Below are 13,298 nucleotides of genomic sequence, written 5' to 3'. Positions count from 1 at the left end.
CTGGCCCATGCGTCTTCAGCTCTTGACCTCAGCAGAGTAACCAAATGCTGAAGAGCCTGCTAAAACAGTTGGCTCTTCTAACCCATGGTGGTGGTGGAGGACGTCTTCTCCGTTCTGCTTGAGCATCCTGTTCTCCATCTCCCTCCCCCTCCGTTTGCTTCCTGTCTGCACATTTCCCTTCTCAGAACTTCGCCCATGCTCTTCCCTTCCCACTACAGTCTTATCGCTCAGTTCTGCCACCCAGCCCAGGCTGTTTCTGCTTTCTGACAGCTGGAGTAGCTCAACCCATGTTGCTTCCCCTCCTGCTCTGGTCCATCCAGGATCCAAAACACAAGAGCTTGCAAGTTCTCAAGTCATAAGGTACCTTCCTGGCTGGCCTCGTGCCCGGCCTGATTGATGAGGTGAGCAGCCTCCTTTGTGGCTGAATTTGGGGATTTCACTAGCAATGGAATAAGCTAGCGTTTTTAGCTGTGGGCTCTACTACAGATCTCGTTTGGTTTGCTTGCCTCTGAATGCATCTGCTCCACTTTTGCATTTGTGAACTGAAGTGCATTTTTCCTACTCCTTGAAGTCCATGTTAGTCAGAATTGATTCAGACCCCCAGTTTATTCATACTCCCCAAAAGATATGAGAGATATAAAAAGAAATCTGCAAGGAATAGACCAACAAGTCGAAAGCTCTGCCATGTGCCTTATTCCTAGTGCATGAGGCCCCCAATGCTTGCGGTGTCCAGATATTTACATGTTCACATGGATACACAACATTGTCTTGATTTTCTTCCATGCAACGTCCCTTCAGATGCTGGAGAATGGACATCACACATCCATTCACATCTCTTTCCTCAAAACTATCCAGCTGCCATTCTTTCATTTTCTCTTATGTACTCAGCCCTGTGTTGTTGCTGCTGCTGCTGCTATTATTATTATGTGGTTAATCTTTGGTGAGATTCACAGCCTTTGGGACTGGTGAATCTCACAGCTCGAGTCCTAACCAAGGACCTAGGAACTGTTAAGGTAACGTCGGAGGATATAAGTTGTTCCAAGTAGGGTGTTTTTTTGTAGAGTCAGAACGTTCAAGTCAGGTAAATTTAGAATTTCCAAATAGCGAGAGAGCCCTTTAGGTATTGCTCCAAGGGCTCCAATTACAATTGGGACAACACATGATTTCTTTTTCCACAGTCGCTCAACCTCAATTTGCAAGTCCCGGTATTTTGTGATTTCTTTTTTGCTGTTTATCTTCAATTCGTGCATCACCAGGTATTGCAATGTCAATGAACCATACTTTTTTCTTTTCTATTATTGTTATGTCAGGCCAAGTGCCTGTCAGTCTGGATTCTGAAGTCCCACAAGATCTTGACTTTCTCATTCTCTAAAACCTTCCCAACCTGATGGTCCCAGTGGTTTTTGCTGTACTCAAATCCAAACTTCTGGCACAATTTCCAGTGAATAATCTTAGCACGCGGTCATGGCGTTGTAGGTAGTCAGTTTGTGAAATTTTGCTGCACCCGCTAATCAAGTGGTCAACTGTCTCATCTTTCTCATTACAGAGGCGACATTTGCTGTTGGTGGTAACATGTTGAATTTTTGCCTTCATGCAGTTTGTGGCTAAGGCTTCTTCTTGAGCTGCCAAAATAAAGCCTTCTGTTTCTTTTTTCAGTGCTCCTGATCTTAACCAGTTCCAAGTTAGTTTTTGATCAGCTTTGCCTTCAATACTTTTCAAGTATTGGCCAGACATAGCTTTGCTTTTCCAATTTTCAGCTCGCTTCTCAATTTCTTCTTTCTTATATTCAGCTTTTAACTCAGTTGTCTTCAAAATTCCTCCTTTATTTACTTCCTTAATCATTGGTTCTTCACTTTTCTGGGTGTAATCATTCAAGCTGTGTCTTTCTTTTTCCACAGTCTGCTTTACTTGTAGGAGTCCTCGACCACCCTCTGCTCTTGGTAGATACAATCGGTCAACATCACTTTTAGGGTGCAAAGCATGATTCATTGTCATAAGCTTCCTTGTTTTTCTGTCCAAATTGTCCAACTCCATCTGGGTCCAGTCAGTTATTCCTGCAGAGTATCGAATTACAGGTATAGCCCAGGTATTTATGGCTTTTATGATGTTTCCTCCACTCAGTTTGGACTTTAATATCTTGCGAATTCGTCGAATGTACTTGGCTGAGGTTAATTCCTTGACTTTATTATGCATTAAGTCAGAGGCCTCTAAAATCCCCAAGTACTTGTAGCCTTCTTCTGGTTTTACTGCCTTTATCATTTCTTCGTTCTCAAGTTGTATTCCATCATCTTCTAGGACCTTGCCTGCCTTGGTTGCCATTGTTGCACATTTGTCAATTCCAAACTGCATACCAATGTCTTGGCTAAATTATTTTGTACTTTCAATTAATAAATTCAATTGAGCTTTTATTTTACCAAACAGCTTCAAATCATCCATGTAAACCAAGTGTGAAATTTTCAGTCCTTTCTTTGCAAGTTCGTATCCACAGTTCACCTTCTTCAAAATGGTTGTTGGTGGTAGCATTGAGAGTATAAAAAGTAGGGGTGAGAGGGAATCACCCTGGAAAATGCCTCGTTTAATTTCAACTTCACCCAGTTCTTCTCCATTAACCATAAGCTTCGTTTTCCAGAGGTTCATTGAAGTTTCCATGAATTTTTGTATGTTGCTGCTAATGCCAAAGATTTTCAGGCATTTCTTGATCCAGCTGTGGGGAACTGAATCAAACACTTTCTTATAGTCTATCCAAGCCATGAACAGCTTGGTTCGTCTTTTCTTTGAATTCTTTAGGATTAGCTTGTCAATCAACAGTTGGTCCTTTGTTCCTCTTGAATTTTTGCAGCATCCTTTCTGTTCTACAGGAAGCAAATCATTTCTTTCCAAGTATCCGTAAATTTGGTTTGCAATGATGCCAGTAAGGAGCTTGTATGTTGTTGGAAAACAGGTGATTGGCCTATAGTTTCCAGGGTCCTTTCTTTTTTGTTTATCTTTTTGGATCAAAAATGTCCTTCCAGTTGTCATCCATTCATCATTGTCAAGTGCTTTTAAGGTCTGATTCATTTGGGCTGCCAATCTTTCGTGCATACTTGTAAGTGCCTTAGCCAGAAACCATGTAGCTCATCTGGTCCAGGTGCACTCCAATTCTTCACTTTTCTTGACTGCCTTTGCACCATTTCTTTTGTTATTTTCACATCTTCCATTTTATACACTTTAATAGAATCCCCAACCTGCTTGATCAATTTTGCATTTCTGTTGTGCTTCTTGTTGTTTTCCCACAAATTCTTCCAGAATTTCAGAGCTTTCTCGTTATCAGGCTTTTCATTTGTTGCTACTCCATTTCCACTTTCTAAGCTCTTATAAAACTGGTGCTGATTTGCTCTGAACTGTGAGTTTTCCTTGAACCGAGTTACTTGATTTTCATACCGTTTAATCTTTTCAGCAATGGCAACAACTCTCTGCTTCAGCTCTTCAATTACTACTGCCATCTCCTTATTCTCCAAATTGTATCTTGCTTCCAGGCTGCTTTTGACCTGCTTGTTCTTTAGCTGACCTTGCCTTAGGTTCTTCAAGTTGCTCAAGTCTCCACGAAATTTTTTGATCTTCAATTCCAACCGAACTTTCCACTTAGGCTTCCCCTTCTTGCCTCTTTGGTTCCTTTGTATTTTCAAACCCAATTCTTTGGTGGTTATGAAGGCTGCTGCATACATCAGCTGGTTTGTTTCAGCTAATGTAGTGGTTTGAATGGATTGCACAGCCTCATTGACCGTTTTTAGTACATTTCTCAATTCTTTCCGGTTCACATGGTTCAGCTTTGGCAAACGTGTTCTTTCAGCATCTTCTATTTGATGCTTTATTTTCTCAGCTAATTGAGCACTATCTGTTGGTGCTTGCTCTTCAGTGCTTCCTTGTTCTTTATCTTCATCCATTTCAGTTGCCTCTTCCTCCCTTTCTTCCTCAGTTTGCTTTTGAGTCTGCAAATCATTCTTGATGTTACTCTTCTTTGTTGGTATACTCAGACCATTAGTTGCTTTCTCTTCAATTCCTGTTAATTCTGCTGTAGTGAAAAAATTGTGGCTCAGAATTACACATCATTGGTCCATTAGCCTTTGTTCACTGATATCACCGCCGCGTGGTTCACTTTCCAAATCTGATACATTCGTTTTTGAAATCCATGTTTTTCTGGCTCAGACTGATAGTAAGCTTCCATAATAGAGATGTTTTCTTCCCTAGTCCAGATTTTTCCCTTTTTTGCTTTTTCTTCTAGTAGCTTGTCAGCTCCATGCCCTGGTTGGCCAGCAGAGGGAGCTGAGCCCTGTAGTTCACTTTGTACAGAATGCCCAGGAGCCATAGCATCCAACAGAACCCTTGTTAATCCGGGCAACGGTTCAGCCGGCATAAATTTCATTTTTCTTGTATTCACCATATTTGAATGGGTTGTGGAACAAATTTTGTCTGGCCCTTCACCTAAGACCTGTCTGATATGGTTGCACCTGTTCAGCATAGCCCTTGGGATCCCTAGAGCGTGCAAGCCCCTCCACCACGACAAGGTAAAGCTCCCCGGAGGGGTTGTTGTTGTTGTTGTTGTTGTTGTTGTTGTTGTTGTTATTATTATTATTATTATTATTATTATTGTACTTTATTCATTAAACATGAAACTCATCAACTGAACTATCAAAAATGCATCACAAATACCATTGACTGGTGTTAATGGTTGATATGGTTTGCTGCCAGCATCCTAGGTATCAACCAAGGACCTTCTTAACATATAAGATGTGCCAAGTAGCACAGTTTTTTGCAGTTCCACTGGTGGCCTGGTTGCAGTATTTTGTGATTTTTTCCAGTCCTTTTTCTTCGACTCTGGCATCTCCTGGTATCGCAATGTCAATAAATTTTACATTTTGGCCCTCTACAACCGTGATATCTGGCGTGTTATGTTTTCTCCTCCTCCTCCTCCTCCTCCTCCTCCTCCTCCTCCTCCTCCTCCTCCTCCTCCTCCTTCTTCTTCTTCTTCCTCTTCTTCTTCATCATCTTCATCATCATTATTGTTATTAGTTTGCTCCTTTTAATTAGCCTGGTCCAGTTCTGGAAATTTTTGGTTTTGTGAAAGAAAAAGGTTACCAAGCACTAGACCATAAATTCAGATCGGTATGGATTGACGTGGAATGAGACAGCGGAAGTCACTGAGGTTTTGAAGGTGTGAGCATTTCATTTGTAACTCTAATTTGATTTTTTCCCCATGGGCCACAGAATCTAGTCAGAAATAAGGAGCAAAGATTGCAACTATCTAGATGTCATCTGAATATAATGAAAGGCTTTCGGTCAGTAGGGTCTGCCCAACAGGGAATAGTCCCATCCACAGAGGCTGTGAGTTCTCCACCTCAGAGGGATCTAAGAAGATGGGAAGCCGCATCTCCTGGATGCTGTAAATTGGTGTCTTTCAAACTTGGAATTCTGGGAATTGAAGTCCAGACATCTTAAGATTTGCAGTTCGAAAAACACTGCTGTCAATTAGTTCCTTGGACATTGCAGAGGGTCAGACTAGCTGAACCTAGTGGTCCATTCTGGTACCCCAAATATCCTATACCTCATGTGTGGCCAGAATTTGAAAACAACATTTAATACAGCACAATTTCTGACTAAAATGGTCCAATTGAGATCGGCATAGGTGATTGTGTCATTTTATTCTATTTTACATATTTTTGTATTAAATTACTGTATTTTATCTGATAATTGTGTCCAAACGTGAGAACTTTAAGACTTGTGGACTTCAACTCCCAGAATTCCCCAGCCAGCATTTTAAAGTTCCCAGGTTTGGACATCCCTGATCTAATCTAATCAATAAAGCTAATCAACCAATCCTATGCCTTTGTTGCTAGATTTATAGGTGGCATATTAACATTTAACAATTTTAACAATGGATTTAATACACTATACTCTTGTGCTTTTTTGAGGAACGTAAATCATGAAATGTTTACAGTAACATGTGTGTAATGCAATTACTTTATAAAACGAAGGCCAAGGTCTGATGGTCAGAACAGAGAGCCTTGTTTTTCTGATCTTGTTGTGCAACTATTTGGCTTTAGGGTTCCTTACAACTTCAGGGCTGCATCATCCGAGAAGTGGCTTCTGGATCCGATGAAGCTGGAAAATTTATCTTTGAAATCATTCCAGGTCAGTAACAGGGAACTGAATTACAATTTGAGCGAGTCCAGATGGACTACCAAACGCCTGCTTCGATAAACTGTGATTAATTAGTAAGACCACACTAAAGTACTGCATCCAGTTTTGGTCACCACACTATAAAAAAGAGGTTGAGACTCTAGAAAAGAGTGCAGAGAAGAGCAACCAGGATGATGAGGGGACTGGAGGCTAAAACAGATGATGAACGGTTGCAGGAACTGGGCCTGGCTAGTCTAGGGAAGAGAAGGACCAGTACGGCCAAATACCTTCCTATACAAGTGTTAGTGCAGAGCATAAGAATGAGACTTCAGCAAAAGGTGCATCAGATTATCAGGGGGTAGGACTAGAAGACCTTCAAGGTCCCTTCCAACCTTATTGCCAATGCAATCCTAAATTGCATTAACAGAGGGGATACAATCAAGATCAAGTGAGGTATTAATACCACTCTATAAAGCCCTAGTAAGACACACCTAGAGTACTGCATCCAGTTTTGGTCACCACGCTATAAAAATATGTTGAGACTCTGGAAAGAGTGCAGAGAAGAGCAACCAGGATGATGAGGGGACTGGAGACTAAAACATAAGAATAATGGTTGCAGGAACTGGGCATGGCTGGTCTAGTGAAGAGAAGGTCCAGGGGAGACAGGAAGCAGCCTTTCAATATTTGAGGGGCTGCCCCAGAGAGGAGGGGGTCAAGCTATTCTCTAAAGCACCCAAAGGCCAGACAAGGAATAATTGATGGAAACTGACTAAGGAGAGATTCAACCTAGAAATCAGGAGGAATTTCCTGACCGTGAGAACAATCAACCCATGGAACAGAAGTTGCCTTTGGAAGTTGTGGGAACTTCATCACTGGAGGCTTTCAAGAATAGATTGGACTGCCTTCTGTCAGAAATGGTGCAGGGTCTCCTGCTTGTGTGTGTGTGGGGGTTGGACTAAATGACCTACAAGATCCCTTCCAACTCTGTTAATCTGTATATGTATCTACTAAAGCAGGGATCTCCAAACTTGGCCACTTTAAGACTTGTGGACTTCTACTCTCAGAATTCAGCTCTCAGCTGAACTCTCAGAAGTTTGGAGACCACTGTACGAAAGAGGCTTTCAAGAAGAGACTGCCAGAAATAGTGTAGGGTCTCCTGCTTGGGCAAGCGGTTGGACTAGATGACCTCCAAGGTCCCTTCCAACTCTATTAGTCTAAATCTAATTCCATGGATATGGAATCTGGTCTGAGCAAGAGAGCTGATATAACCCTTCCCCTTCTTCTGATGAGAAAATGGTGAAAAATGGTTCCTGTCCTTCGTGTACAATTCAGCAAATTATAATTGTGTGTGTTTGCATAATATAGTTTGTTGTGGTTTGTTTAACTACACCCCTCCCCCCACCCGACTAATAGGGCTTTCAGGAGAGCAAAGTCGAACTGGGCCAGACTCCTTTGTGCTGATGGCGAATTCTCAGGCCGACATGGAGGAGTGGGTCAAGCTACTCCGAAGAGTAGTTGGTTCCCCTTTAGGAGGTAAGCCCAGCCAGAATTATATATAGTGTCAGGCCTGCAGCCATCTTTTCTTTTAGATCTTTGGCCTGCCACCCTTTCTATTATTCTGCTATGCATTTTCTATGGTGGGAAAATGGGAGGGGGGATTGTACAGAGTTAGATGACATGTAGCCATAACAACATTCTTTCTAGAAAGCCAAGGTCATCCTTTATCTTTGCACCTCGGCATCTGGCTGGAACTGGATGGGTGGAAGCTGCCAGCATGGTAGTGGGAGATTGGACCATGGGATGGACTTGTGGGTGTGGGGGCAAGATCCTGAACTTTCAACTGGGTGGGGGAAACCGGGAGGCTTTCAGATTTGGGTTTTCCCAGATGTGCCAACATGGCTCTCTTCATAAATTAGAACTTTGAGGAATCCTTTGTCTCGGACTCTGATTTACTTTTGGATGCTATTTGGAACCCTGGCATATAGGGTACTTCCAAAGAGCCTCTGGTCTGGGTCCATAATATCCACCCGAACTGGACAGGTCAGAGGACGGATTGCCTTGGAGAAGAATTTAAGGCAAGGCTTTCCAGGGATGAAGTCAAGGTCATTGTTGAGAGTTAGGATCTCATGCAAACATTTAGGATCGTAAGCACATCTTTGCAGTGCAGCGTCTCTCTCCTGAAGTGTCGGAAGGGCTGTTTTTCGAAATGCGACGCCTTCCGTAAACTTAGCAGGACCTGGTTTAAAAGAGCCCTGTGTTGACCCTCTTGTAGACTTTCAAGACAGGAGTTATTTAGCTCCATAGGTTCAATTGTAGAAGAGGCCACCTGTGGACAAGGGGGCTTTCCTGACTCTGGAGGCTGGTCAGGAGAGACTGGAGAGGCACCTTGCATGGGGAGTTCTCTTACACAGAGGTGGACTAGACTCGTTTTGATGATACTTAACTTTTAATTTTATTTAGTTATTTTTTAATATTTTATGCTGCCCATCTCACTGCTGTGGGCAGCTTTTATTATTTCACCATTAGTATACTTGAAAGTTGAAATTCTTAACAGGGCTTCATATAAGAATATGGTCTGCAGAATTGAAAAAGCATTTGAAAACCCTCTCCCTCCCTTCCTTCCTTCCTTCCTCCCTCCCTTCCTTCCTCCCTCCCTCCCTCCCTCCGCCTTCTCTCTTTTTCCTTTCCTTCTCTCCCTCCCTTTTTTTCCTCCCACTCCCTCCTCCTCCCTCTGCCTTCTTCCTCTCTCTTCAATCCTTCCTTCATTTATTCATCCCTCCCTTCTTTTCCTCCCCCTCCCTCCTCCTTTCTTCCTCCCTCCCTCTCCCTTCTCCCTCTCTCTTCCTTCCTTCCTTCATCCCTCCCCCCTTCTTTTCCTCCTCCCTACCTCACCTTCCTCTGCCCTTCCCTCCCTTCTTTTCCTCTCTCCCTCTCCCTCCCTTCCTTCCTTCCTTCCTTCCTTCCTTCCTTCCTTCCTTCCTTCCTTCCTTCCTTCCTTCCAGTGGTCTTTGGGCAACAACTGGGGGACACCATGATGTATGAACAGAGATTTGGGCAGTATCAGGTTCCCATCTTGGTCGAGAAGTGTGCAGAATTCATCCGGAAGAATGGCCTGAATGAGGAGGGGGTTTTCCGACTACCTGGCCAAGACAATCTGGTGAAGAAACTGCGGGATGCGTTTGATGCCGGCGAGAGACCCTCGTTTGACCAGTAGGTGGTCCTTTTCTCAAGCTTGCAGTGATAAGACTGGTGAGGCTTCCACCTCCTGGGAGACTCCAGTTCTCAGAATTCCCCAGTCAGCGTTGTTGAGATTGCTAAAAGATGAGCGCCCAGGTGGGAAAGTCTGGGCTGGAAGTTCCCTTTAGCCAATCAGCCTTCAGAAGTCCCAAAGGTGCTTTTTTTTTTCAAGAGGCAACTGGACTTCCTGGTTTTTCTTTGAAGACGTTTCGCTTCTCCTCTCAGAGCTTCTTCAGTTCTTCTTCATCATCTGAGGAAGCTTCTTGGATGAGAAGCAAAATGCCTTCAAAGAAAAACCAAGAAAGTCCAGTTGTCTCGTGAAAAATAAAGCACCTTTGGGACAACCAGGACTTGGAGGACAGAGAATCTCCATAGACAACCATGTCATTAATTTAACAAACTGCACTGATTCCCTTAACCACAGTGACAAGAAAGGTCGTAAAATGGGACAAAGCTCACTGAACAAACGACTCGCTTAGCCACAGAAAGGATTACCTTTTGTGCTCAATGGTGGTCCTAAGTTGAGAGTGGAATGATGACTTCCTCTGATGTCTGGCTCATCCTATGTCAAGGGACTGAGGATTTAATAGCTGCCAGCTGATGAAAGGTTGTAAGCTGCAATCAATAAGCTGCATGCAATCGGGCTGATGCACTGAGGCTGATTCATTGCAGCTATGGTATAACCCTTTTAACACTCTGATGGGAGGCCCACAAAAGTCTATTTTTTGAAGTATAAGATGCACCTTTTTCCCCCCAAAAGAGGGCGAAAATCTGGGTGTGTCTTATGCACCGAATACAGCATGTTTGGCCTACCGAAATCCTGCCCCCTTTGCAAAAATGGGCATGCAGAGGCCTTGGGAGTCTTCCAGAGTGCTCCTGGGGGCTGGGGGGGGGGGAAATGAGCAAAAAACAAACTGTTTTTGCTCATCCGTCCCCCCCTGCATGCCCCAGGAGCATTCTACCAGCTGCCCAAAGCTCTGCATGCCCTTTTTTGGATTTTTTTTGCAAAAAATGAAGCGTGCAGAGGGTTTGGGAGGCCTGCAGAGTGCAAAAAAATGTTTTTTTAAATTTACCTATTCAAAATCATGGTGTGTCTTATACTCTGAAAAATACGGTATATAGGTGGTCATTAGAGGGCATGTCTCTCTCTTGTTGTGTATCTCATTTTCTCTCCCTGTGTCTGAACTGAATGGGAAGGGATTTTTTTTAAGGGGGGTGGGAGTAGTGATATTCCAAAAGAGGGTCTTTTCATTCCAATGGTCGTGGGGAGGGGCAGGTGTGAGGGTAGACAGAGATCGCATCACCGGTTGGGAGACTGCAGTCGTTGGGTACGGCCGGTCATATGTCCCAACCCCCGCAATCTAGGTGGTCAGGACTTACAGAGCCAGGGCCTGAGGCTGATGCTATGCAATGCCAGGTCCGTTGTCAACAAAGCCCCCCTCATTAACGACCTGGTGTCGGAGGGGGAGCCAGACCTGGCAGGAATCACGGAGACCTGGCTGGGCCACGAGGGAGGCCTCCCCCTCGTGGAAATGTGCCCGCCAGGCTACCGCGCATTTCCTCAGTCACGGGCACTAGGCACGGGTGGTGGGGTAGCGGTCATTGTGAGGGAAGGTCTTGAGCCGAGACAGACCACTGTGCCACAGATAACCGGTTGTGAGTCCCTGTGTGTGAAGTGGGGCCCAGGGAAGCAGTTGGGCTTGCTAATTGTATACCTGGCTCCTCGCTATGCATCAGCAGCCCTGCCCGAGCTCCTTGGGGTGATCGCCGAGATGGCAGTTGAAACGCCTAGACTATTGGTCATGGGTGACTTCAACTTGCCATCGGTAGGGGAGGCATCCGAAGTAGCTCGGGAGTTCATGGCTTCCATGGCAGCCATGGACCTGACCCAAATAATTCAGGCCCCCACACATGAGGGAGGACACACACTGGATCTTATTTTTGTCTCTGGCCAATGGAGGAGTGATCTGGGAGTAGGGGATTTAGCTATCACCCCCCTGTCATGGTCTGATCACTCACTGCTCTGGCTCGACTTTCCAGCCGCTACTCCCCACTGCGGGGAGGCGGAACCAGAGTGCCCAAGATGGTTCCGCCCCAGGCGCCTGATGGAACCTGACAGGTTCCAGACGGAGCTCAGGCCATTTCCTGTAGCCCTGACCCACACCTGTTCGGAGGACCTAGTGGCTGCATGGAATAGTGCGGCCGCTGGGGTCTTGAACCGGGTGGCGCCTTTGCGGCCTCTCTTGCGGCAGCGAACCACCCAGGCTCCTTGGTTCACCGAGGAGCTGAGGGTGATGAAGCGCCACAAGAGACGCCTAGAGAGCAGATGGAGATCATCACGCTCTGAATCTGACCGAACTCAGGTAAGAGCCCATTTACGGACTTACCTTGTGGCGTTAAGAGTGGCCAAGCGTCAGTATTGTGCCAATCTTATTGCGTCCGCAGATAACTGCTCTGCCGCCCTGTTTGGGGTGACCCGCTCCCTCCTCCAACAGAGGCCGCGGGAAGCTCCTCTGCAGGGCAGAGCAGAGGAATTTGGGGAGTATCTGCAGGACAAAATCGCTCAGATTCGAAGCGAGTTGGTCCCTACTAGTGGTCTGGAAGGGACATCGGAGGCGGGTCGTGAGGTCCCATTCTGGGAGGAGTTTGACTCTGTTTCTTCCGAAGATATGGACGGGTTGCGTAGGCGACTGCGAGCCACCACATGTTTATTGGACCCGTGTCCCTCCTGGCTTGTACTGGCATCCTGGGAGGTCACACGAGGCTGGCTCCAGGAGTTAGTCAACGCTTCCTTAAGTGAAGGGTTTCTGCTGGCCGCCCTGAAAGAGGCGGTGGTGAGGCCCCTCCTCAAGAAGCCTTCCCTGGACCCAGCTCTGTTAGCCAACTACCGTCCCGTCTCCAACCTTTGCTTTCTGACGAAGGTTGTAGAGAGTGTGGTGGCACAACAGTTTCCACGCCACTTGGAGGAAAGTGATTATCTGGACCCGCGCCAGTCCGGTTTCCGACCCGGCCACAGCACCGAGACGGCATTGGTCGCGTTGGTGGATGATCTCTGGAGGGCCAGAGATGGGGGTTGCTCCTCCATCCTGGTCCTATTAGATCTCTCGGCGGCTTTCGATACCATCGACCATGGTATACTATTGCATCGACTGGAGGGGTTGGGGGTGAGGGGCACCATTTTGCAGTGGTTCTCCTCCTACCTCTCTGGCCGAGTGCAATTTGTATTGGCAGGGGGGCAGAGGTCGACCTCGAGGCCGCTCTCTTGTGGGGTGCCACAAGGTTCGGTCCTCTCGCCTCTCCTGTTCAATACATATATGAAGCCACTGGCCGAGATCATTCATGGGTTTGGGGTAGACTACCATCTGTACGCGGATGATACCCAGCTGTACATTTCTACCCCAAACCACCCCAACGATGCTATCGAAGTGATGTCCCGGTGTCTGGAAGCCGTACGGATCTGGATGGGAAGTAACAGACTCAAGCTCAACCCGTCCAAGACTGAGTGGCTGTGGCTACCGGCTTACTCCAGCACTGGCCATTGGGGGTGAACGCTGGCCCCCGTGGATCGGGTGCACAATTTGGGCGTCCTTCTGGATACCCTTTACTTTTACTTTACTTTACTTTTTACTTTACTTTTATTTAGACTTTTATACCGCCCCCTCTCCCCAAAGGGACTCGGGGCGGTGTACAGTCAGATAAAACACATCAATAGATAGAAAATACAAACATAAATACAAACATAAAAGAGGAGGCAATAAGAAACTGTACAAAAAGCAAAGCAGTTAAAAACAATATTTAAATAACCCTAAAAATACCCAATTAAAATATCTGCCAGGAGGTAGAATGAACTATGAATGGGCCAGGCCGGCTAAACGGAACAGGTGAGTCTTCAGTTGTGACAGCCA

At 45.7% G+C, this 13,298-nt stretch overlaps 2 protein-coding genes across 2 annotated transcripts in view; both read left to right on the top strand.

The window, feature by feature from the left end:
- The window catches only part of LOC309396157 (surfactant protein C-like), a 353,221-nt gene that overhangs the window by 267,211 nt on the left and 72,712 nt on the right, over positions 1-13,298 (top strand). The window lies entirely within an intron of this gene.
- The window catches only part of ARHGAP25 (Rho GTPase activating protein 25), a 48,410-nt gene that overhangs the window by 22,390 nt on the left and 12,722 nt on the right, over positions 1-13,298 (top strand). Inside the window, exons 3-5 of the mRNA XM_081960980.1 lie at positions 6,081-6,168; positions 7,570-7,689; positions 9,159-9,366. Coding sequence (XP_081817106.1) covers positions 6,081-6,168; positions 7,570-7,689; positions 9,159-9,366 — 416 coding nt within the window. The remainder of the gene's footprint in view (positions 1-6,080; positions 6,169-7,569; positions 7,690-9,158; positions 9,367-13,298) is intronic.

The sequence above is a fragment of the Natrix helvetica genome (genome assembly GCF_964273705.1).
Source record: "Natrix helvetica genome assembly, chromosome: 8".
Taxonomy (NCBI): domain Eukaryota; kingdom Metazoa; phylum Chordata; class Lepidosauria; order Squamata; family Natricidae; genus Natrix; species Natrix helvetica.
The sequence above is the reverse complement of the archived record's forward strand: the minus strand, read 5'-3'. Positions and strand labels throughout refer to the sequence as shown.